The sequence below is a fragment of the Seriola aureovittata genome, chromosome 24 (genome assembly GCF_021018895.1).
Source record: "Seriola aureovittata isolate HTS-2021-v1 ecotype China chromosome 24, ASM2101889v1, whole genome shotgun sequence".
NCBI classification, from domain to species: Eukaryota; Metazoa; Chordata; class Actinopteri; order Carangiformes; family Carangidae; genus Seriola; species Seriola aureovittata.
In genome coordinates this window covers 1,216,085-1,242,841 of record NC_079387.1, presented here as the reverse complement: position 1 = coordinate 1,242,841, position 26,757 = coordinate 1,216,085, and the positions used below count along the sequence as shown (strand labels likewise).

General features: G+C 40.5%; 1 protein-coding gene across 3 annotated transcripts in view; it reads right to left on the bottom strand.

The window, feature by feature from the left end:
* Positions 1 to 26,757, bottom strand: part of LOC130165292 (activin receptor type-2A) — a 47,189-nt gene that overhangs the window by 453 nt on the left and 19,979 nt on the right. Inside the window, exons 3-12 of one of the 3 annotated variants that reach the window (XR_008826768.1) lie at positions 25,562 to 25,695; positions 23,571 to 23,725; positions 18,798 to 18,821; positions 12,539 to 12,682; positions 12,180 to 12,323; positions 8,960 to 9,105; positions 8,735 to 8,849; positions 7,872 to 8,010; positions 7,646 to 7,776; positions 7,157 to 7,424 (exon numbers count right to left, since the gene is read on the bottom strand). Coding sequence is in view for 2 of the 3 variants with exons in the window: in XM_056370406.1 (XP_056226381.1) it covers positions 7,230 to 7,424; positions 7,646 to 7,776; positions 7,872 to 8,010; positions 8,735 to 8,849; positions 8,960 to 9,105; positions 12,180 to 12,323; positions 12,539 to 12,682; positions 18,798 to 18,821; positions 23,571 to 23,725; positions 25,562 to 25,695 (1,327 nt within the window). In the remaining variant the exon portion in view is untranslated. Of the gene's footprint in view, positions 1 to 664; positions 7,425 to 7,645; positions 7,777 to 7,871; positions 8,011 to 8,734; positions 8,850 to 8,959; positions 9,106 to 12,179; positions 12,324 to 12,538; positions 12,683 to 18,797; positions 18,822 to 23,570; positions 23,726 to 25,561; positions 25,696 to 26,757 lie in introns of those variants that run through there. The other 2 variants (XM_056370406.1, XM_056370407.1) reach the window with 2 other exon arrangements.

Sequence of the window (26,757 nt, the reverse complement as noted above, 5' to 3'; positions counted from 1 at the left end):
CAGAGTTTTAAATTCCTTTTTACTCAGTGTCAGTAACAATAATATAATAATATAACATCTCTATTACTTCCCTGAAGTCAAAATTTCCTTCTGGTAGATATTTAGAGATGGTTAAGGACACTTCACACTCTTCAGTACTGCTAGTTTTCATTAACCTTTTAAAGTTAATTTGGTATGATTACTCTGTTTTTTATTTTTATTTCCTAACCTGTTAGATTTCTATCAATTGTACTTAGATTGAGTACTTAACACCCTGGTGTGTAATTTACACTACTTACCCTTTTCTACCCATAATGGTTAATCTTAATTTTACAGCACCATGAATCTCAAATAATTTAGTAAGTTTCCTGGAAAGATAGCTGTAATTTGGTATTGATTGTAAGTTAAATTGAGACAATGTTCAATTGGTATAGTTTAATTACTTGCTATTGAAGTTTTAAATTTTGACAAATAATGAACAAATGTTGACTTGGGGTTTCTTTTAAGGACATTTAGCTTTTTCCTAAATTAGTTCCAAATTACACAGTTCTTTTTCAGGAAAATTCCAACCAAATTACGACAAAATGACGAATCTGTCAAATTAAGGGCTTCTGACTTTAAACTGCAGTTGTCAGATAAATGGAAATGAAGAGAAAAAGAAATGAATAAAAGAGAAACATCAGCATTCACAATCTAAAAACACATTTATTTACATCACGTGGATCTCTTCAGCTGCTAAAAACCATGGCCGGCTAACATTAGCCGTGAGTCACAGCGCTGATCAGGAACCAATTTTGCCTCTCTGATAATGTACCCAGGGTTTCTGAAGATTTTCCTGTTATAATACTTTGCAAAGGGAATTCTCTTTTCTCTAAACCTCCCTCGTCCCTTCACTGGGAGGTCAAAGGTCAGAAAATCAGGGTGAGAGCCCTGGAGCTGGTACTTCCTGCCCATTTTCCAGTTTTAAATTCCAGGCCTCAGTTTCTCCATCCTTTTTTCACATTTTTGTCAGTAACATAAAACGTACAGTCACATGTATCAGGAGTAAGGAAACAAGACATTTTCATCATTTTAGAGATGTTTTTTTTTTATTACACAATCCCCCAAAAAACCAGAAACCCTCTGGGCATCATTACCAATAGAGGCTGCGTTGGCAGATCCTGGATCAGCAATGCAACTCGGGAGCCTCGAGAAATGTGGGGGTCAAAAATGCTTGTAGTGTTTTTGTTTGTTTTTTTGTAGAAATTTCAGGCCTGGCAACCGGACTTATCTTTCTGCCAGGGCTCGTCTTGGCGGCGAGGTCATTGGAGTTCAATGTTTCCTCTAAAATTCTTACCAACAGTGGGAAAAGCAGGAGATTGAGATGCTGGAAAGAAATACCTGTGGTGGATGATTGTATTATCACATATGGAGTATTGCAACTGCTCTTCAAGAGCTTAAGGGGTTCTTCAAAATGCAACCAGTAGGGGACCCAAACAGGTTGGGCTGGGCTGAACGTTTTCATTCATTACATTTTTTTTCTGCCTATGAACCCTTAAGTGCTTTATTTCTTTCTTTAAGTAACCAATGAGCCTCTAGCTTTTAGCTTACGCAAAGCTCAACTTTAAGTTTGTTTTTTTTTCGCATAGTGAAGGACAATTTTTACGCAGCCGGGGCCAGACCCCTGCTGCTGAGTCATAACATAAGAAAAGTATACATGAATGTAGAGGAAACACTGAAGTTCAACACGCACTTATAAAGATTCAGCTCAGAGTATATAGTTGATACAGGTATTTATGTTCTCATGTCTGTACAGATCCTAGACTGCTTAAAATAGTGGGGGCAACAAGACACAAATGTTTCACTGGTAGTTAATATGCACAGCAATGTGAGGTGCTGGGCTGGAGGAGGTCGACACAGAAAAACGTAAAGCCAGCACGCTGAGTAACCCATTCATACACCTTTAAATGACAAAGTTCAGATTTAGAGAGTCAGAACAGGTTTGTTAAGACAGTCAAGACCTGAGGGGAAACCAAAGAGATGAAACTCATCTGTGACTGATGAGACGAAATGGAAAACAAGACAGACTCAAATTGCCTTAACCAAGTGTTTGAGATGTTGATATCTTGGTGCAGGAGCAGACGAAGAGACAGACTGAATATTTTTAAGTTTAAGGAGCCTATGAAAAGTGTTATTGTGGAAATGTAGTGATTTGAAGACGGGCCACAGAAATGTGAAGGCCAGAAGCAGAGGTTTTTGGGTACAATAAAACTATAAAAAGGTTCGATCCTTCTTGGGAGCTTTACAAAATTTGCTTTACTGTTGGTTTCTTTTCTCTCTGGTTGCACTGTGTGGTCTGACTGCTAGTTCACTGCCCATAGAGCAGGTATTGCTTCACATCAGCAGGGAGCTGTACAAACAAGAGGTGTATGAATGGATCTCTGAGTGCGTCGGTTTTACTAGTTTCTACAGCGACAGGGCACAATCACACGAAACCAGCCAAACGCAAAGCCCTCTAAAGTTACACAGGGCCGGGCTCAATCCATCAAAGTACACACAATACTGGAATCCAGGAGTCTGAAGAACATTCATTCTCGGTCGTTTGTCCATAGACTGAATAGAAAGAAGCATGTTACAGTTTATATCTTTTCTTTTTGAATTAATGAAAGTATTTCCTGAATTACAACCAAACACCCACCCGCAACCCCCCAACAACAACCATAAATCGTGCCAACTCTTACAACTTTATTCTGAGTAGCACCTGAGCTCTGATCCCCATAACCTCAGGCCTGTAAATTAAAAAATAAATACAACATATCAATATGCAAGGTCACGGATTAAAAAAAAAATTAAAATGCTACAAGTTATTTGTGTGTGTGTATATTGAAAGTCACTCCTGCAGTTGATCCTACAGAAGTGTAGGGTAGTTTGCGGCACTGGTTGCATATAACTCGCTAGAACTTAGAAAAGCATAGTACTGAATCCCTGAATGGTATTTGTTGGTTTGGGACGGTTTCTCAGGCGCAGTTCAAACTCAAGCTGTCAAACATCTTCAACCATCTACATACAGTACTAGGATGTGACTGCCAACCAAACGCTGGCAGGTTTTTTTTTGTTTTTTTTTTTGCTGTGGCTGATAGGTTCGTCGACTCCACCAGCCACTTTGGCAGGTAACCAGCCAACATTTGGAGGTTGTTTTCAAAATCTACTTGCTAAAATACTGGTGAGTAAGTTTTGCATTTGAGGACACAAACATGGGGGGAGAAAGGGTAATACTGGTGTTTTTCCTTGAGATGTTAGATGTCGAGATGTCAAGGATCTTTTTCCTTTTCGATGAGAAGCCTTCTGCTTATTGTTCTGCCTTGTGCAGTACTGTACAACTTTCACAGAGTGAGATAATACATCACAGTAAAACTGAGGAAACTTTTTAGCCTTAATTTGCTTGTCTCAAACTTATAAGAAACTGGAACTTTACCCCAATTCACGAACTCGGGAATCTGAGTCCCTTTTCTACTGGAGGAACCTGGTTGAGATTTTGGTTTATTTGCGATACTTTCTACCCCAAAGAAATCCCTGTGAGTGAGGTAGTACTTATTGAGGGGCTGCTGGGGTTTGCAGTACTGATCGTCCCTGACTGTTCAAGCCTCATAAGGACCTTAGATATTGGCTGTTTTTGAATAGCAGTTAATTGAAAAACAGCAGCAGCAAAACGAAGCGATATTGATGCAAATATCGTACTCGTGCTACAGTAAGTAAATAAGGAGATGATGGCTTCGACTTCCTTCAAGGTTTGCTGTGTTGTTGCAATAGTCTTATATTATCATGCTGAAATAATATCCCAAGCTTGTTGTACTTGTGTCACATCCTCCTGATTTACCAAAAGGTCACCGTTTTAGAGCTGGAGCAGTATCAAATACTCTCAAAGAACTTTTAGAGTTGGTGCTTATTTCTTCTTGTTTCTAGGCTTTTTGGTGGAAAATGGCCGGACAACTGTTAATATGAAGCTAGTTTGGCCTTGTAAAGTCTGTATTTTAGAGAAATGACCAAAGAATCAGTTGTTACAAAACTGACATAAACACAGCATGGATCACAGCATGGATGGGGTACATCTAAGTGCTCAAAACAAACATAAATAAATTATAAATTATAAATGATCACTGATAAATTTCATTACCTCCACAGAACGTACAGAACTGATCTGCACCAATCTTGGTGGAAGGATGGACCAGGGAAGAACCCATTACATTTCAACATTTCAGCGCTGATCCAGTTAAAAAGGCGGATCCAGTCATTGTCTTTCTCACTCTCTTCAACATGGCAAGATTTTTTTGACATTTTCGTCAACATTTCGCCTCAGCAGAGGTATGTGCTCTGCTAAATACTCTACTTTTAAGTGTTTTACGTTTTAACTTGGCTCTTTACTTCCTCAAGCACTATAGTTCAGTGTTTTCTTTAAACATGTTGTAAAGAAAGCTTAATAATTATGTACTGTCCTGAATGGGAAATGGTTTGGTAGAAAGAAGTTTCTTCATGTTCTAAAATACATTTCCAGTCGCACCACTTGATTTTAAACAGCACGCTGTGCAACCGTCCCAAACCTTGAGGAGAGACTGCAGGTCTGCCGGCACCAGTGTTCAATGTCCCTCAGAGGAAATAAAGACTCAAAAATGTCATTGCTACCTTCACAACAATGACAGATACATCCGTTTTGCCTGACATCTACAAGAGTAACTAATATGGATACGTAGAAATGGCACCAGGATGAAAGAGAGAAAGAGAGGTTCCTCGTCTAACTGTGGTTAGCCGTACGATTGTTTGGTTAGAGTCAGCAGGATTTCAATACCATTAATGTCAGCGCTGCGTGAGGAACATAAAACTGCACCTAACTAGCAGTTCATCTTTTTTTTTTTTTTTTTTTGATCACATGCATATTTTGTGAAAACTGTTGAATCTGTTAACAGTTCGTGTCTAAATCCTAGAGTCTAAATGTCTAGAGGTCCGATCAGTTTCTCAAGACCTTCAGGGAAACAAATGACCCCAGATGTCCACCATTCATCTTTCTTCTTAAAAAAAACAAAAAAACAATAACAAATCTCAAAAGGGTTGGTGTTAACACTGAAAACAGGAGAAAGATTGGTTAACTAGTTGACCAGAGTCAGAGTTAGACCTTATTTGGCTTGCTTATGGAGATGGTGAACACATGGGGCAACAACTAAGGTGTATGGGGGTTAATGTTTGCGCAGCATTTGACCTAATAAAAGAGTTGAAGTAATTAGTTCTCAGGGTTAAGTCCAGACCAGATGTTTAGCTCCACAGGGGCGGTTCTTTGGATTTAGGACTAACCAAAAAACGTATAGGAACGGGTAAGATTCAGTGAGGTTCTAGAGACGTATCAGAGGAAAATATACAATTTAACTGTCTGATTAGTGGTAAGATTAAATTTGAACTTGTCCGAATGTCAGCAGAGACTGGTTTTGAGTACGACAGCACGGCTAAACCCTTACAAGTAGAGACGAGGCAAGAAGGTGACAGAGGAGGCATAAGAATCAGCGAGAGAGGAAGTACTCCAGTCCAAAACAGGTGAGGATGAGGATGGGAAGAGGTGGAGGATGTGACGAGGTGGTGAGTAGCAAAGATTCCTGAGGTGTATCAAAAGAGAGCAGAAACTCTTGATAGTAATCCAGAAAAAGATGTGTGCAATCAAATCAAAAGCAAGCTGGCTCAGCTAAATACAGGTACAATTCCAAAGTAGGGCTGGGTACCCCTGGAAACTTCCTCCAAACTGCACTTCAAATCTGATACCTTTCCAAAATTAAACACATTGGATGATTTATTTTGTTAATCTGTTTTTTCTAAATAGAATCAGACTGCACACAACTGATTTCACAAAATGAAAAGAACAAGAAGAATAAGCTCCAAGTGTCTGACCATCCTGAAGCATTTTAATACCTTCTGATTTGGTACTGGTACCAAATATCAAAGGTATCATTGGTTGGTACCCAGCGCTAATCCAGAGAGATATAAATACATATAGTGTGTATCCAGATCTCACGGCCAAAATTAGACTTGTCAGCGATAGATATCATTACTCCGTTGACAGTTGACACGGCAAACCAAAACGGAAAAAATCACTTTAAACGATAACTTCATTATGGGGTTTTTTTTTTCCATTGTCAGCACAAAATCTCAAAGAGAAAAAAAAAAAAAAAACAAACTAACAGAAGGAAAAAGTTATTATTCAGTCAAAAATCAAAGTGGAGCAAAACTAAACGTGAGACTGAGAAAGGGGAGGAAAAAGGGAGTTTACGGTGTGTATGGCCATATGTATATCGAGGCTTTGCTGACTACGTTACCCATGAGTGTCATGGCTGACAGCAGATTGTTTGGATGTCATGAAGAGCCAAGGTTGTGGAAAGTGAGAGCTTTGACTGTGAACAGGGAGAGGGACTAATTTAAACTGTGTCCATCTGAACTGAGGTATACCTGGTTGAAGGAGGTTTATGGTTTTTTATCGTTGTAATGCTTGAAAATGGACCCCCCCCTCCCCCCTTCCCCCTCACCCCTTTAAAATAAGCTTGATTACCAAGTTGTCTGGGTCCATAATACACTATGTACAGCAGCATTACACTATAAACATTCAGAAGCCGTTGCTTATTGGCAGAACGATAGTCGTTTCTTCAAAAAAACGCACACAGGAAAACAGCAAATGTATCGAGAGCCGGGTACTTGTCTTTTTTTTTTCTCTTTCTTTTTTCTTTTTTACACTAAAATGCACCGAGAGTTCTGTGAAATTCCTCTGCAAGATCTCCTCTCTCTGTAGAAAACCGAGCAGAACAGGTTGCCCTCCTATGTGTATGTATGTATATAAAAACAAGACATGATCCAAGTGTTGAGTGTTGTCGTCCCAGCGTGTCAGCACTGTCACTCAGTGACGTCGTTTGTCGTTGTAAATATCCTGAATCGTTTGCTCGGGGTGAGAGAGTGTTGACCGTTAAAATGTTAAAATCCTTAGGCACACATATCAAAATGAGGTGGATATAAACTGATGTGGTGAGGTGGGCGCAGGGTGTGTCCTGAACGTGAGTAGCGGCCTGCACTTAAAGGAACAAAAAAACAAAAAAAAACAAAAAACCCAACAAAAACAGAAAATGTAAAGAAGAAAGAAAGAAAAAAAAAAAAAAACACTACGCCAACCAACCAGGGTCGGCTGTTCATCCCCTCGTGTTGATCCGTGTTTCTGCAAGCTCATTCGGTGTCATCTGATTGGCCGATCATAAGCTGGACTCCTTGGGTGGGAGGTCCACATTGGTCACCATGGTGACCACAGTGACAATCTCCTCAGGGCCGATGATGGGGGCTTGGCGCTGCATTTGGCCGATGCGCTCCTCAACGCAGCCGGCGGACAGGCGAGCCTCGGCCTCGTGGTCCCAGCAGTCCTCGATGGTTTCGCAGAGCATGGCCAGACCCTGAGGAAGTTTTACATTTTACAGAAATACTCAAAATGACAATTCTATATATTCTATATTCCAGACATCTTGTTTTTAGCATCACTGGTGTCTTTATTCAGAATATTTTGGCACCAAATTTAGCACAAGTTCTGATGTGAATCAAACATATGACCATTCAGTTACAGGACAGACTCTCAACAACTAAAGAATAACAATAAAAGTGGCTTCTCATCACTCACCGTGTGTTTCTGCCAGCAGTCTCGCAGGCAGGGCCGCAGTTTCTTATGCACAACGACTTCCTGCATGTCCTCCAGAGACGGATGCTGACCCACCTCCTCCTCAAACGGGAGCATGTACTCATCCACTGGGCCTGTTCACACACAACCACATGTCCACAGTTGAAGTTAATGTGGGAACAATCTGATTGCAGCATTTTCTTTGTTGATGCGTCAGTGTCAGTCTCACCGTCAGCGGCCGTGCACCGCGCCGCAAGCTCCCACAGGACGAGGCCGAAGGCGTACATGTCAATGCGCAGGAAAGAGTCGCGCTGGAAGTTGATGGCCCCCTCCAGGACTTCGGGAGCCATGTAGCGCCGCGTTCCCACCTACAAGTTCAGAGGGAGCAGTTCAAAAGGTCAAAGGTCAGCATCAGGACATAAACATGAATAGAATTATCAAGAAGAAGCAGTGAGGAGGGAGAAAGTCATGACACTGCCACAGATGGGCTGAGACAGTGAAAAGTGATGCTCATCATCGAAGGGTTGTTGCTTAGTCGGCAGATCAACATTAAACCAAGACAGTATAACAAATCTGTTCACAAGACTTGATCCCAGCATGTTTTTTTAACCATTCCAATTAAAGCAGTCATGGGTTTGACAAAAACTCAGGTTTAACCAATACAAAACACGAATTGAAAATGTGAAGTAACATTTGTATCATACACAGGTCCGTTAATAAACTAGGAATTATGTTTTAGCTGCATTATCATAGTTTTGTCCAACTCCCTATCCAAAGAAGAATCAACACCTAATCCTAAAGATGTTTTAAATTATCTTCAATCTTTTTCAATCTTTACATGGCTGCTTAAGAACATAAAAAGTCCCTACCATTACATTTCTGTCCCACACTGCCACCCACAGGTGCTATCAGATAATGGTGACTCAGTACCATTACCCACAGTACACTATGGTGTTCCAGTCAAAACCGCTAAAACATTACAACGACGTTCATTCGTGTGTTGATTTGAGAGGCCAGTAGAAACCTAAAAAGGCAGGACACATGGTGAAGAGGTGGGTGAATAGGTTGTATTTTAACATTTGTAAACTGTACCTGTCCATGTGTATCTCCTGCCGACTTTCCAGCCTCAAACTTCAGGGCAAGGCCAAAGTCAGCTACGCAGGCTGTCAGGTTATTCTTCAACAGCACATTCTTACTCTTAATGTCCCTAAGATGCAAAGAGAAACAAGGAAAATACAACCAGTCGAACAGATCAGTGAATGCAGAACTGCTATGTCGCCGATGTCTTGATAAAAGCTGAATAACTCGTCAGCGTACCTGTGAGCGATGGAGGGTTTGTGTCCGTCCTTGTGTCCTGGGATGTCTTCGTGGAGGTAGGCCAGGCCGCGGGCCGCTGTCTGGGCAATGTGGCAGAGCTCGTTCCAGGACACCACGTTGGCCTTCAGGTAGTCCGTCAGCGACCCCTGGAGAGGGAGAGGGTGAGGAAAGACACATTCAGTATCTAGAAAAGATTTCAAGATTATATCTGTCAATAACAAGCAAGACTATGTAACTTTTGAGAGAAGCTAAAATTTAGGTAAATGTAACAATATAACAGATATTAACGAGTCAGAATGCTAACTTGTTACAGCACTGTTAATTAAATGCTACCAAAAAGTCACAGTCTTTCTTTAAAATTAAGCAATAGATATTATATAAATAATAATAATAATAATAATAATAATAATAATGATAATAATAATAAGATAATAGATAATACATTTCAATTTATAACAAAACATTATTATGATAGAGGATAACGAATGAACAAAGATGACAGAAGTCTAAACATATTTACTGACAATACATCTAGAAGTGTGGGTTATTAAACAGTAACACTAAGTATAAGGCAGTAAAAGAACAGATAATATTTAGAGAGATGGCTACTAGATGGAGCATGCAATGTTTCCATGGTAACAGCAATACCCCGAATGGGTTTAAATTCATCTAAAGCTTGTGGGTAGTATTGTTATTCACAAGGGACGCAGTAATAAAACGGTTTCTGTACGACGGCGTCTGCAGACAGAGATATCTGAAGTTCTGCTTGATGGTACAGAATATCCAAACTTTAGGGAGGATTATCGAAGAGGGAGAAATGGGAGTTGCCTTCTGGAGCTTTACTTTTCAGTACAGGGTGATAAATACAAGTTAAAACCTACTGGGTGTCCTCTTAAAACCACGGTGAAGTCCTTTGGTCACCTCTGTCACCAAGCCAACGTCCTGCACATTTACTGTTCGTGGTGAATAATACAGCTCTGATAAATGCTATTCATTTATCTCGTTGTTGTTGAGGTGTTAGATAACTGTTCTTTAATCTCTATTTATCAAAGGAAGGTTTGCTGACCACATGAGCCCATTATCAGCAAAGACTTGCTTAAATCTTCACACTGTTTTACATTATTTTAAAACTCTGTAGAGGTTCATCTCTTACTGCTTCTTTGCATGCATGATCACTGAGCTGTTTACTCGCTTATCCCTTATACACCATCCTTGTTCTTACATAATGTATGTCAATATGATACAAGGTCACTTCTGGCAAATGGCCACACAGACGTAGTGTAACTTAGTGACCACTAGAGGGCAGGCAGCTACAACAGATGTAGAAAAAGCATTCAATCTGATCAGTTCAGTCTTCTTGTTTTTGGATAAATATTCCTCTGTGTGTGTGTGTGTGTGTGTGTGTGTGTGTGTGTGTGTGTGTGTGTATCAGTATTTTCAGTGCTGTGTTTATTTCTCTTCAATTGTGACAGATCAGACCACATCCCTTTGAAAGACAGCTATTATTATTATCTACATATCGTCCAAAATGTGAAAAATGCAAACTGGGAGTTTTGAAAGGAGCTTGTATCCTTTGAGGCAAAGATTCAAACAGTTAATTTGAATTCTAACACACAGAGCTACTTAGATGAGTCAAACTTCGAAGGGTAAATCAACTGTCAAGGAAACGCTGAACCCTGCAATCACTGTTCCAGCTGTGTTACACAAGCTAAGGTCAGTCCAAACTGAGATGTCACACATTTTTACGCCTGCTCAGGAGGGAAAAGCTCTTTGTAGGTCAAAATATTCTAGAGACTTACAAAATAATTACAGTAAATGGTTGACAAGGCACTTAAACATCTTTCTGATATATTCCCGGTGGTATGACCTTTCCTAAAATGCCTCTAAAACAAATTCCTTTAATGTTATTTCCACTTGGAGAGCTACTACAAATCAGAGTAGCACTTTTAGACCTGCTCCAGGGTTAAGTGGCTACGTGTTGGACTGCTGGGTTAAAGCATCCCCGCCACGCCCACAACCTTTAATTTTTCAACCTTTATCCACGCAGGGAATGTTTCTTCAGCACGCACATTCAAATTCTTGCCTGGCTGGGAAATTCAAGAAAGGGAAGTGCACGGAAATCGCTCTCCATTCTCTCGGTAATGACCCTCAAAACACAGAGGCACTTAAAGCCCCAAATGCTGCAATGACGGTGGTAGAGAGGGTGAGTGAAGCACGACATGCCTAACAAAGCACAAGTCTTCCTTCTCTGGGTAATCGAGGCATAAAAAACAGAACAAACCCCCCCGGCATGAAGTATATTGTAATTATGGATTAGCTCTTAAGGCACCAAAGAGAATCAATACAATGTGAAAGTTTCATGCATGTTTTTTTTTTTTTTTTTTTTTTAACAACTTTGTTAGCTGTCTGCCCAGGAGGTTTTCAGATGAGTGCACAATAAGCATGAGGTGACTAAGACCACGATATCACTGTGTTTACATGGAGACAAACATGTAAACACAAGAGATATGGAAACAATCTGGATAGTGGGAGAAATCAGGCGGGAAATCAGAGAATTTGTTTACGTGCAGTATCGTAAGTGGTTACAGGAAAACACGCGTTTACATGCAGCTGGTCAGTAATCAGATTTCTCCACTAAGATATTTTTGAACCACGGCAGGCCTATTTATTCTCTATCTTTTGGACCTGAGACAGTTTTTTTCTTACTATGTGAATGCGTCTTACAAATAACCCACTGTTTAGCTGTGGAGACTAGTGTACTTATTTGGACTTTCAGTCTCGTGAATAGTTTCAGATACAAGGACACACCACTACTTTCACCTCTCTGCATTTTTATTACAGCAACACTTCAGTTGCAGGAAGTGTTGATTTAGATTTGTTAGGTTTAATATGAAGCTTAAAATCATCTTTTGGACTTTTTCACATTATTTTATTGGCTTTACTCGCATGTACTGTTTAGGTGAGAAGGTTGGAAGCCTTCATTGAGAATCTGAGAAACCTAAAATCTACAGCATTCATAATTAATGTGAGAAAAGCCTTTGCTGGTGTTGGTATTCCTCAAAATATTAGCTATTGTCTGAGCTTCATGTTGAGGCAGCTAAACCTACAAATGTAAAATGGGAAAAATACCGTCATTAATTTAAAAGAGGAACGTAATACGTCAGAAAATTCAATAAACATAGCTGTTTGCAGCTGCTATATATCTCCAGTGACAGTGTACCTTGTCATGGTAGGCAGTGATTAGCCACAACTCCAGGTCCAGGTTGTTGTTCCTTTTCTCCACGCCGATGAAGTGGAGGATGTTGTCGTGCTTCATGCCGCTCACGCTGTAGATCTCATACTCGTTCTGCCAAGACAACTTGTCCTACGCGAGAAGCAGAGAGAACAGATGCAGATATTGTTTTTGCCCGATTAACAAGGGTAACAAATACAGCTTGTAGAAGAAAAGTAAGGGAGGTGACAGGAAATGTGCTAGGAATGATTGAATCTATAACAAACTCAGCACTGGCGGGAGAAAAATACAGACTTAAGTCCACACTTCGCCAAAGGAGTCAGAAGTAAACAAAGCCAGCTGCACACCTGAATCGGGAAGATCTTCACGGCCACATATTCATTCAGCAGCTGGGCCTTCCACACGCATCCAAAGCGCCCCCTGGCTTTCACCTCGATCAGCTGCAGTGGTTTATGTCCCAAAATGGGGGACGGGGGTGAGGGCCCGGGATCCTGCAGAGACAGGGTGGACAAAATAGAAAAAACAGACGGAGGACAGGGTTATTCTTCTGTTTTTTTTGCAGAGCATTAAAATAGCATTGGCTTACACTGAAGGTGACCGGGCTTTTGGCTCAGCGACAACATGCCTGAGGAGCTCGGGCCGGCAGAATCAATATCATCTTCACGTCTTAAATCACATCTTACAACTTACATTTATAGACTTGCTTTTATGTGATGATGCTCTCCGATTATTCTTTGCCACCATACTGTTTTTAGCGTCTTTTGTCATCTTTTATGCTGCAGTGCCTCATTGCTTTTTTTTTTTTTTTTTTTTTTTTTTTTAAACTTGCTTTATTTATTTTATGGCTCCATTTGCTTTATTTGATTGTTTAAAGCACTTTGGAAATACTGGTTTAGGAAGTGCTGCATGTTTGAATTTAGTAACATTATTATTACTGTGAAATTTTTCAGCGGTGAAGACACAGCATACCAAGCAGGGTTTGGATTCATTCATTTTTAAATTCAATTAAACCCCGCAGGGCTACATTTGCTTGAGTTTACAGAAGCAGGATTGTAGCTGGAAGGTTGCCAGTTTGAATCCAATGAACCACTGAGGAAAAGTGGTTGGGGAAATATTGAAAACCTTGACTACCCGTGAGCAAGGCACACGAAGAGCAGACGAGACGTCAATATGAATTAATATGAAACAGGATAGGCTTAATTCCGGGTTAAAATATAAATAAAAACATTTACGAGCCATCGTGTCCAACTCTGCGAGGTCAAGCCTCATGCGTGTGTGTTCATGCTGATCCCATAAACAAAAGTGAAAGCAAGGAAGCCAAGTGTTCCAAATCTAAAGCATGTTAAACACAGCTGGTGATTGGGATTAAGCTGATCACTTTCACATGTGACTTCACAGAGAAGGACAGAGGGCGAGTGAGGATAGAGAGACACACACACACAGAGAGAGAGGGAGAGGAAGGTTAAAAAGAAGCATGCAGTGAGGGAGTCACATTTCCACAGGATAAAAGGTGGATGAGAAAGACTAGCACATGACTGATGGCCTTTGATGAAACCAGATATGCTGCTGTAAAATCTCGACTTTACTTCCGTGCCTCTGCGTACCTGCAGTCAGTTAAAAAAAAACCCCAAAAAACACACCAACGTTCATGTTTTTACTTGAACTGAAGGCTTACAAGGTGCTCGATAAGCTGGAGCAAGTTTGAAGACCCTGAGGCCCGCAGAATCCACTGAAACCCCGTGACAATATATCAGAAGTGCACGCTTGTCAGTCCGAGCCTGCTTTTCTAACTTCCCGTAAAATGCCTCCCTTTGAGTTACAAGGTTTTCTACTGATATGAGGGACAGAGAAGATTTAACAGATGGAACGACAGTCGCACAAACATTGGTTGCGTGAGCAACAAAAGCTACACTTCAGCACACTCAGATTACCTGACCATCATTTTGGCAGTGAACCTTGCTTAAAGACAGACCTTGGTGCTATCCAAGAGCTAAAGCGGTACCTGCACTGCATTTCACTGCATGTGTAGTAAAAAAGGGAGACGTGGCTTCAGCTTTTACCGTCTGTCCTGACAAGGTTATTGTGGCTACAGAAGCAAACTGTACATCATTTAGCAGCATTTATGGGTTTGATTTTTATCAAGTGGAAACTTAATGCCTGGTTATGATGACTTTGGCCTTCAGAGCACATGAAAGATTCTGCTGAAACGAAGAGATTTCTTCATTTCACATTTCAATTTTAGTCTCCTTATTTAAAAGGATTTTGATATAAAAACAAAACAGAAAACAAATTGAATCCTGTTTGGCATAAGTTCATTGAGAGGCGCCTTTAATAATATGTACAATTTGGGAGAAAAAAAAGAGGTAAAAAAAGTGACTGAAAGGCTGGTCTTTGCAAGTGAAGGATAGTTCACAACATTTTGCAGAATTAATGCTGTTCAAATGCTTCTGAATAAGAACTTGTTCAAACTAATGAAATTAAATCGATGGGGAATAGGAAAAATAAACTGACAAACATTAAGCTCAGACAAATGAAGCAGAACTTGTTGTCTGCTCTCATAATACAATTCATTTAAATAATTATGCAGTCTGTTACTTATAAGTTGAATAATATTGGCTCTTTTCAAGTCAATAAGGATTATGTATTCAAGACTTTATCCTCTGTACCACTGACTACAATATGTCCTTCTGGTGGATTACTATCAGTTTATTCTTGTGTGACTGTTTATTACAATATATTCTTGTTCTTTAATCAATCAATTTATATATTACTGTTTGACCAAATTGCTCCAAATAAATGATCTAAGTTTCATCCAACCTAATTTATTATTGAGGCTCGAATGGTGTACTTTACTGTAATGGTATTTGTAGATGACTGCTTATTTGAGCTTTATAAGAATAAAAGGAAAAAGTATTTGTTGTTGTTTTTCGGTATAAATACGGAGCAGGCTTTCCATGCCGGTGGCGGAAAGGGGGAATGGAGGCTTTGAGTGGGAACTGGTGTGTTTACTTATAGCTTTTTCCCTCTGACAGAGAGCTGCGAGGCAGACCTGCTGTCTCTACACTCTCTCTCACACAGAATGCCAGCCAAATGATGGGGAAAATTACACATGATGGTGCTGAGGTTGGATTACAGAGCGGCCCCAACGCTCCCAAGTTGAAAAAATGTCCCAAAATGTATGAATCAAAATAATGAATTTATAGTAAAGTTTCAATACATCTGTTCTCACTGCTGTTTTATGTGCACGAGAATGTAGAGGAAGTCGAGTTTAATTTCTTATTAACGCTTTAAAATGGATTTCAAATATTACATTATAATATTAAATATTATACAATATTTCAAATATCATTTTGGGAGTGAACCATTCAAACAGAGGGCTGGAAGTTACTACATTTAACTTGGATTTGATTTGCTCATGACCAGAAAGAGTGCACTCCATTTAAGCTATATTTACTTCCTCATATCAGAAAGTTACTGTCCAGTTCGGTGAGTGACTCTTATTGATTTATCCACTAAAGTTGAAGGATTCGGTGCTTGGCAGGCTGTAATTTTAGACCTTGCACATGGTGCGTTTGGCAGCACAGTTAGAGATTGAAGAATAACTGACACTAAATCAACTGATATCTGGTTTGTTTCAGTCTGGACTCAGTGGTTAGAAATATGTAGGAACAAGTTGTGTTATTGTGAAGTTTGTAAAACTATTTAGCCAAACCAAGATTCATTAAGAAAACCAGTCCTTTCCTCTTGGTCTTGCTCTATTTTCTTCTCGTGTCCCCAAAATAAAAAATAATCAAATCCAGGGACGGCGAGATGAAAATTCACATATTTTAGGCCTTTGTTCCTCAGTCTGCTTTAAGTGTGACAGGACAATTTGCTTAAAATTCTTGATTAGCAACACTGTAAGTAACAAATACAAAGGAGTACACAACAGTGAAGCAACTGTGACCTGACAACAGATATAAAGAGTGTCAAATGCAATTCAATATGACAAGAAAGTACAAGGGAAAGGATGGCCAGAATGGTATATGTGCAATCTGTAAATGTGGACACTTATCAGTGACAATGAGGTAACACTTGAAGGACTCCCTTTGTTCCAGAAATGTGACCAAAAACTATATTACTGCTTTTACTGAGCTTAGCCTCTGAAGCAATTATTATTCTCATCATGATTTGTTGAGAAAATTAGGGTACTATCCAAACACTCTGTCTCGTTCACCAAAGCCAGCAGTGTTGTGTATCAATTTATTCATTTATTTTCATTTCTGTACAAATGCTTATTGTTATTGTTAATTATAGGATTTCCAATTCTGATCATGATGTGGACAAAAAAAAAAAAAGATAATTGAAGCACTTGTTTTGTCATCGATTAGTCTGCAGAAACGCAAGCGAGAAAAATTCCAGTGCATCTATTATCCATCCACCCATCAGTTATACCTCGTATCCCTTTGAGGGCCAATCCAAGCTGACAGTGAGGGTGAGCACCCTGGACAGGTCGACAGTATATATACGGGGTGACATGCAGAAACAAACAACTATTAACTCTTCACACTCACAACCTACAGCCAATTTAGAATCGCCAATTAACCTAAACCTGCATGTCTTTGCACTGTGGGAGGAAACCCATGCAGGCATGAGGAGAACATGCAGGCGCCACAAAAAAAAGGCACTGGCCGACCGGAACCCAGAACCTCTTAGCTGTGAAGGCGATGGGGCTAAACTCTGCACCACAGTGCCGCCCACATCTATTATAAGCATGATAATTGTGGTTCCATTTGAGATTAGACCAGAAAGGAGCATTTTACCATGCCACAAAGACAAATTCATGTACCTTTTTTTTTTGACAAGAGATAAAAATGATCACAGTGTGGAAACAACTGACAGGTACACAGAAATGTATAAAACAAATGTACAAAGATAGGTTTCTGTGTTTTTAAAGTCCTTAATGACTCAAGTCGCTCCGTTTCTGGAAACAAATGTGGTGAGGAAATCACTAATGGCTGCTCCGTGTTATCTTTCCCCCTTCTATCCGTCTCCCCTGTGTTGTGTTACAATGACAGTCATCAGTATGTCTGCACAGATGTCACTAAAGACAAATTCCTGTGCACCCGTTGAGCTCGTTGAAATATGTGCAACGATGTCTGATAATGATGTGCATGTGAAAATGATCACTGAGGGACTCTGTCTGGGTAAAATACCAGAGTTGTTCACTACAAGTCGTCGTCACGTCCAAGGCTGAGGTGAATTCCTGCACGGTTATTATGCCCGGCAACAGACTGACTGACTTTGACCATGATCTTGATGTGAATGATGACTGATGGGTTTGTGGGTGATGGCCTTATCCTGAACACCACCACTGCTTCATGTTACAATGCAAGTCATCATACTTGTGCTGGCATTTGAGATTATTCTGATTATGATGTGGTTTAAAAACAAGTCATTGCGGGACTCTTTTCTTTCTTTGTTCCTGCATTGTTTCTGGAAACTCAGCCTGATGAGGCAGCCCGGCCTCGGCCCGGCCAGGCCTCCCTGGGGAGTCACTGGATCCCTTGTCCGATCACAGGGCGCCGTGGCCTCAAACGGGGACGCATTACACTTAGTCAGCAGACCACAGGAAACAGGAAAACAGAATCTGCTGCTTCACGCCATTCTTCCCAACCCTCAACCATCTCCCGTGGCCTAATTGGGTTACACCTTCATCTATTACACCCTAACAGGTCCTTTAGTTCTGGTTTGGTTTGTCCTGGGTTTAGGTGCAGATACAGAGATATAACAGAAGTCAAATGGGCAGTTATTTCGGACTCCAAAGCTCATATCTTAAGGTCATATCTTGAGGTCTTGTCAAATACAAAAAGTTGCTGATGTGACCTTAAAAATAGATAACCTGAAATCCTGAGTTCACAATAGGATGGTGTGTAAACTCTCGGAGTCTCGGTTTTACTTTGTGAGCTACCTCCTCTTCCTTACATGAGTATTTTCAGTGATATCTGCAGCCTCACTTCTATTCCAATTTGTCCAATTTTGAGCCAAAGTACATTTGCAAAGGCTTATGCTCCTCTTGTACTTAAGTAATTTACACTCTCTGACTTGAAAAATGTTCCAGATAAGTGGCAATGCTCCTACTTATGCAAAATGTATCTGCACTCCTCCTCAGTCCGCATGTGAAATGGAAAAAACATGCTGCAGATTCAGTTTTAAACACCTTCAGCTTTGTGTCTCTGCATGAGAAACATGGTGAGCCATAGGTCTAGCAGATACCATTCTGGAAACTGGGTCACATCACACACAATAAGTTACATAAACATCACAGATGGACATTCATACAAAAAAAAAAAAAAAAGGGGCTGCATTCGGAGCCATGTTGGCCACTTTCCACCATGCACAATACATTTTCAGCAGGGAGCACAAAAGACATCCATCCATGCAATAAACCCAGGCAAAAAAAAAGACAGAAATGTGTTACAAACTGAGTAAACAAGATGCTGTCGAAAAAGCAAAGACAAGAACAAAATGGTGGTCTGAGATTGAGGTGGAGAATTCATACCAAGCTCTGAACCCAAAAAGGGGGGAAAACTAATAGTGTTTCAACTTCAGTTAAACTGCTCTTACCTCTACCATAATGTGAAAGGCGTGCTTGTTGAAAAGGAACATAAGAAGCAAACAGAGAAATTATTGCTATTTTCTGTCTGTTAGTGGATGAAATAGAGGCTGAAAAAAGGTCGGAGATGATGGGTGGTCCCTGAACAAGCTTTTGTTCCCCCTCATACTCCAGACCAGCGCTTCCAAAGCTATGGTTTGAGACACATGAAGAGCCACGGGGCTGTCTGTTAATAAGCATTGCACCAAAGGCAACATGGTTCATTTTATGAACTTAAATGATGCTCTGAAGCAAAGAAACTGAAAATTGACTGAACAATGTGGAAAAGGAACAAAAGAAAAAAAAAAAACATGTTCCTAGATCACAGTAAAACCAAACACACATGAATGCAAAGTTCACAACGACAGCACCCTCACGATGGATGCATGAAACTGTTCCAGTGTACCCACAAAAATCACGGAAGACAAAGAAATGTTGGGTTTCAAAAGTGAATGAAAGCCCCTCAACTGAGGAGATTAATGCAGACTGTACAAAACAAGAAACAGAAAAAAATCATTTCACATATGACCGAAGATGCTAAAAGCTCAAACTTTAAAAAACAAGGATTCTTATGGGAATTCTATCTAAAAAAAACTGTATCTAAAGACGTCGATATTTCAATTTAAATTGGGAACTATGTAAAGAAAAGAATTATAAAAGAAGTGGTAAACACATTTCTGATATCAAAAAAATACCCAAACAAAAAGCTAGAGGACAGCAAATGAAAGACCATTGCTCTGTGTGGAAAGAAAACAACCTAAACCTGTTGGGAGAGAAAAAAAAATAATTTATATGTCATATAATTTCACTGTCTTTAAAAAACATCTGACAAAGTTTGGAAAAATGGCGTGGTTTTTGGGGGATCTTGATGATATGTGGAGTCCAACACGACTTCTTTGGAAAGCTACACCCAGACAAACAAGACGTTAGTAGCTCCATAATAAAGCAGGTGCTGAGACTTTGGTCAGATTCGATCGGTAAGAGGGATAAAGATGAGAAAATAGGGTCCAGGTTGGAAAAAAAAAAATGCCCTGACTTATGTTTAAGTGCTCCAGGTCTTTCCGTGTGAAAGCTGTGGGTCTGTGTACTCAGACAGAATCAATTCCAGTTTGCCTCCACTTCGCACTGTGGTGTGAATAATGGAGGCTCGGTGGCAAATACGCAGCCCATGATGGACCACGATCACAGTGACATAATGACAGTGTGCAGCAAAGTTTCTTTCTTCTGTCTTTCTTTAGCGCCTTCCCATCATAAAATTAGAGAGCCGTGATAATGGGCCCATTAATGATCATTAGGTGGGAAGAATTACTTTTGCATCATGACGACTGCATGTTTCATTAGCTTGCAAAGAGAACTCATTCACCGCAGAGAAACATGCGACTGCATTCAGTGTTGAAAATACAGAGAATGCAGACAGTGACAAAGCATCAAAGATTTTGGGGTGATACTTTTCTGTGTATATGATTCTAAATCTAAATTAGTAATTACAGTATGCACTTAGTTATCTGCATGCTGGTTGAACTTCAGTCCTCTAGCTTATCTTAACCCATTGCTTTTTCCACTTAGTGCAACAATAACTTCAGTTGCTGGATCATAAACATAAAAAACAACTGGTTTTTAAGGAGTTCAAGCTTCAGTGCCGTAGTATCCTAAAGCTAAGGACGTTGCTTTGCTTAAAAGCAGAAATCAGTGCAGTGTATATGTTATGTATTTGTCTGGCTCTGTTCAGATGGCTGCTACTTGTTTATGACATAATCACAGTCCTGCTCCTTTTAATTAAAGATTTATATTAAATGTGCGCAGAGTGATCCAGGGCTCTTCCATTTTAAAAGACCAATCATTGAAGCTGCCTTGTGGATGTTGTTAGGGAACAGGGAAAAAAAACATCATCTATTACCACCAACACCTTTGATGAACAATTATAATGACTTCCCATCCACACAGGGCACTTTAAAATCTAACTAGCAACAGGTGTGGGCAATCTGCTACAGTCAAATTAAAAATACATGCTTAAGTAGGGAGCATTATGCTCCGATGAATGAAGTATAGAAGAGAAACAAACATGATAAAGCATAAATGAAAGTCCAGTCAATCAGTGCTTCTTTTTTTTTTTTTTGGACCAAATCTGTGATGCAGCTTCTCTTATTTGAAGTTTGAAATAGCTGCTGAAAGTTGATATGTAACACAGCAAATTCCAAGAGGCTGCCTCATTCACATAGAGAGTGGCTTAAAGGAATAACTCAACATTTTGGGGAGTCTGCTTATACGTTTCTTTGCCGACAGTAAAGCAGGACGACCGATCACTCTTGTGTCAGTGCGTTTAGCATTGGATTAGTTTTGAATTCATGCAATAAGACATTTTTAAACAGTGGATGATGATTACAAATATCAGATATCTTACTGTCTTGAAATGCTTTCGTATATACTATGATTTCATTGGGCAGGTGTCCCAAGCCCAACACAGTAACCTGTGGTGAAACCGAAGGTGTGTGTGTGGTGTTTTTACTCTCAACAGTCTAAGAAATGCTAGAATCTATCCTTGATGATTTTGCAAGACTGAGCTATTGAGTGATTCTAAGAGTCACCTGTTTTTTTTTACACCCTGTGGTGCAACACAAAAACATATTCTTCTACAACACAACAAAAAAAAAAAAATCCCCCTACATCTCCCCTCCCACTGCTTCCATCCATCTACTCCTCCATCTAATGTATTGAAAAATCTGGCTGAAACTGTATGTGTATCAAATAGTGCTTGCAATATACATCTGTGTTTGTTTTAGCTTCCTTCAAACAGCAGGCAGGTTGGGTTTACTGCATCACCTGCAACTAGAAAAGCACAGAGCAACTTTGAAATATATTCATGTACAAATTAACCACCTTTTCCTCCCCTGTCCTTGCGCAACTACTCATTCATGCACTAATACACTTCTGCACACAAACACATGTGAGTATACATGACTCCACTTATTCCATCCTGGCTATTTCATTTCATTTTATTCCCTTTGTGATTTTATCAGACTTCTAGCTGTTCATTTTTTTTTCCACTGCATCGTCATTTGTTATCTGATCTACTCTTCTTTGGCCATGATCTTGTTTTGTTATGCTGTTTATTTATTTATTCATGTGTTTCCAGGTAAGATGTTTCATAAGCCTCTTAGCGGTGTTGCTTTTCCAATGCACATTAGCATTTGTTTCCTGATTGTATTGTGTCTTTTTATCTCTTCCCTACTGTGTTTTAGCGCTGTGCAAATACAATAACCAAGTTGAGAGAAGTGCATGTCTCCCCTCAATCCCTCCCCCGCACTCCACACCCACCCACCCACCCACCACCACCATCCTCCGAGGCAGAGCTGCAAGCGTCTCTGTGTTTAGTTTTGTTTGCCTATGTAAAGCCTCATCAATAATGCAGAGGCCCCTGACTCCTCTTCCATACGGTGGAAGCTCTGCATGGGCTTTCTGTTTCCCCTGCTGCCGAGCAGCACAGAATATCGCTGTACTGCTGTTGAGTTAGAACCGCCTTGGAGTTAACTCAATTAATCAAGAATTTAAACGAACAGCCTTACTCTTACTCCAAGAATAGAGATTTGAGAAAGGTTTTATAAAGGTGATATATCCGGCTGATTCAAGTGGAGACATTAAAGAACTAAGCAACAATGTAAAAGCATGGCAGAAGAGGAAAAGAAGAAAGGACTGTGTGAATAAGCAAAGGGTGATGAAAGGTCAACGTGTACACGATCAGATGTTAATCATATCCCTGTTTTGCCTACAATTATTTTAACCTGAATAGCACAATATTCACTTAAAATGTATGCATGATTCCAGGCCCCTCTGACACAACATGAGCCATCCCAATTAAATTCATCTCCAGACTCTAGTCTGGTGCATTAAAAGAAAATCTGAGATGCATTTGCTCTAAAAGAGACTCATGGAAAGATAAAGCCAGAACCAGGGCTCTCTTACTCTACAATACACCTCTGACAGAAGAAACTGAAAAAGCAATTATCCCAAAGTAAATTCTCCGCACAGTTTGTCCTTTTTGGTTGACCGTAGCTGTCCCTCTGCTGCACAGGGCAGGCAGGGCCGAGGCTGTTTCAGCCCACTGAGAAACTAGATCAGCGGTGAAGTTGAAGGTTGGTTAAATAGAGAGGGCAGAGAAGTGTTTTTAATGTATAAATGCTACAAACTTCAAACAATACACGAGATGTTTTATGGTAGCACATAATGTGCATTGACTCATGTGGGAAATAAGTATCAACAAAATCAACCAGAGCTGAGTCAGACACTTTCTGCAATAAATGATCTTAGACTTTATTAACCTGCTTGCTGTATGTAGCATTTGGTTCATAGCGATCCTTCAGCAAACACCATTCTGCATTTTAGGCAGGTAACTTTGAACTACATTAGTTATTTTTCTGTTTATCTCCACCTTTTGTGTTTGCAATACATGCGTAAGGAAAGAAATCATTTGCCGTACCGAATAAGTTTCCTCTTTGTTTACAATTAACAGATGAAGTGGGACACAATGGTCACCATGGCTGAACAGACAAGAAGAGAAACTAACTGCATCAACAGCAACTTCAAAGAAAGTTGACACCTTGAAACACACTACAGTGTTGAGCGTTATGGAAGAAAGATGAAGACAAGAAAACAAAGAGGTCGTCATGGATCAGACTTCTGTCAGAGTAAAGGAGGGTTTGAGAGATTGTTTCATCTGGTTTTCATTTCCTCAACCTGCTGAGACTTACATGTGTGGGGACGAGGGCGGCGGGGTAGGCCAGTTTGTGATGTCTCCACATCCAGAAAGAGAAGAGGACAACGGCAGCCAGGCCTATGATGGGAACCAGGGAGTACAGGAGAGTGCTGAAGAGCTGGGGCTTCTGGGAAAATGGGTTGGAGGTGGCTGTGGGGAGGAAACAGAGAGGGCAGTGGAAAGAAGAGGAAACGTTAACAAGATAAGACTCCGAACTGGCTTTTGTGATCTGCATGGTGACAAAAATAAAGCAATTAAATATCAAAAATGGTGGACGCTGTCAGGGAGTACACAGTAAGTACAAAGAAAGAGAGAGAGAAGAGAAAGAGAGCGAACAGCACGCCTGATTGGCTTGACATTGTGCTACATCATCTCTAAGTGCAGCACTAACCCTGCTTACAGCTTACTGCCACCGTGCTTAGGGATCATATCAATGCACTCACGCACGCACGCATGCATGCACACACAAACACAAACACACACAAACACACACAAACACACACAAACACACACAAACACACACAAACACACACACACACACACACAAACACACACACACACACACACACACACACACAAACACACACAAACACACACAAACACACACACAACACACACACACACACACACACACACACACACACACACACACACACACACACACACACACACACACACACACACACACACACACAGCAGGATTAGTAAATCCATCTCGTGACATAACGTAATCCGCCTGCCAAAAATAACAGAGCTCTGAACTGTGTGCGACCCCTGCAGGAGTCGCTTGGTGACGCCTGCTGGCTCAGCCTGTCCTCCCATCACAAGGTGTGACAGTCTGATTCGGCAGCGCTGTCAAAGCGCCGACACTCGGACGCCGAACACCCCTGCTGTCCTCAGGGTGGGGATTGGAAGAACGGGAGGGAGGAAAGGAAGGGGTAGGGGCCGATGGGGCTGCACCAGCTGCATCATGGAACTCTCGGGGTGTTTGTCAGAGACATTGTGGAAAGTTTTTCTCTACAGGGTGTCTGCAGGTTTCAGAAAGTCAAATTTAAAGGAATAAAAACAGACAAACTGGCCTGTTGGACAATTTAAGGACACCATCGTCAAATCTGTATCATGAGTAACACCACAAGAGTCCCATTACTGTAATAAATAAAGACTTATTACTGTGCTAACTGTCTTTGTCAGTTTATTTCAGTCTTCTCAGTATTGCTATCTGTCTTCTAGTATTATTGTATCTGTTGCCTGATTTTGTTTTGTTTCGTCTGCAACCTTTGATGCTGCTGTGTTGTCAGGACTCCTTTGTAACAGAGGCTTCCAACCTCTTAGCTGGTTAAACAGAGGTTAAATAAAGTGAGGCGAACACTATATTGAGTGATAGAGGGCTCCATGCTAACTCTTTAGCACAGACTATCTGGAGTGGTTTGGATTATACATAAGCAGACTGCATGCTAAAACTTTAGGTTTAACTATATTATGTAATTGTAGCCTCCAAGCGAACACTTTAGCAAAATCTTTATGAGGCTTCATGCAGCATTTTGCTCTTCACATGAGGACATTTCAACTCTTACCAAAATAAAGCACAGAGTCTCTCAAACCCGGATTGTGTTACTCTTGTTGTCCTTCCTAAAATCCTTAAATATTTTTTAAGACCTGAACACCTCAGGCTCAGAGGCTCAGTAGCTGGCAGCGGTCCAGAGCACAAGTGTCTTACATCACACACTCTGCACTGGACTACTGTCGGTCTTCAAAGTAAAAGCCTGGATGTTCTGCCCAAGGTAAGAAATAAAGTTAAATATACATTTAAATTTAGATGTAATTGACTACACATATTTGTACCTGGTTCACCTGTAATTGAGTGAACAAACCTAAATACATATATAAGTCAATCAAGGTGTGGCTGCAATAGAAACCTGGTGTAAACACTGGATATTTGTGTGTGTGTGTGTGTGTGTGTGTGTGTGTGTATTGGACTGTACATACTGTATGCAGTTGAATGGTGTGGGTCGCTCTGTGGTGGCGCTTCAGGGGTGTACAGGAACCTCTCGTTGCACATGTTGCCTTCACAGCAGCAGAAGAAAACATCGGGGCTCTCCTTCCTCTCCACACACTCGTTACTGCAGAAGATATGGAGGTGGAAATTGAAAAACTATCTTTCATTCACACATACACACACCAGTCCTCTCTCTCCTCTTACTGCAAAGAACATTAAAGCAATTTAATTTTTAAAGTGAGAGAAACTGCACGCTTTCGAACACACACATCCTCTGCATGTGCACACAGACAAAAAAAAAAAAAACACATTTGTGCACAAATTAAGCTCACACACTTCTCCATGCACACACTGCAGAAGATGCGTTGTTTTCTAAAAAGCAGGAACACACACAAACACACACTTCTGGACTGTACACACAAATACACACAAACATACACTCCTCTCCTTCCTCTCCATTCCCTTGCTGCCGCAGAGGACATGAAAGAAAAACATTTATAAAATAACTCCTACACACGCCAAATGCAGACATGCAAACAAACACACATGTACACTAACAATCACACACATACACACTCACTCTCTCTTTCACGCTCACAGTCATCAGATAAAAGCCAAAGGAAACGGCAGCCGCCCTCGACTTGCTCTGGACTCTCGAGGGAGGCGAGGCGGCGCCGGCTGAGCAGAGGTACCCAAACTGTGCGGGCTGCAGAATCTACAGCGACTTCATCGCTCAGGAATCAAAGGGAGACTCTGGCAGAACTGGCTCAAACCAGCATCTGATGCCAGCTTGATGTTCAAGCAGGGAAGGAACTATAATAATACCATCTATTAATACCTGCTTACTGATCTGGGTTTGGACACTTGGTTTGAGAATCACACATCAATTTAAATTTCATCTGACTGCAGTAATTAAAAATGTGGCCTTGTGCAAGTCGTTCAGATGGGGAAGCACACAGAGGGACAAAGACTGTGCTCAAGGTGATTTTAAATCTATTTACAGTTGAGCCTTCCTAATGATGTGCTGGCTTTGTCTTTAGTGAGCGACCAGTGCTGCTGCTTTTTGTCTAAAATCAATGTTCAGGTTTTTGGGAAGAATGTGTTCTATGATTAAAAATAAATGGATTAATAAATAAAACTTTTAATTTTCGCAAGGAATGGATGACTGAATTGGTCATTAATTGGT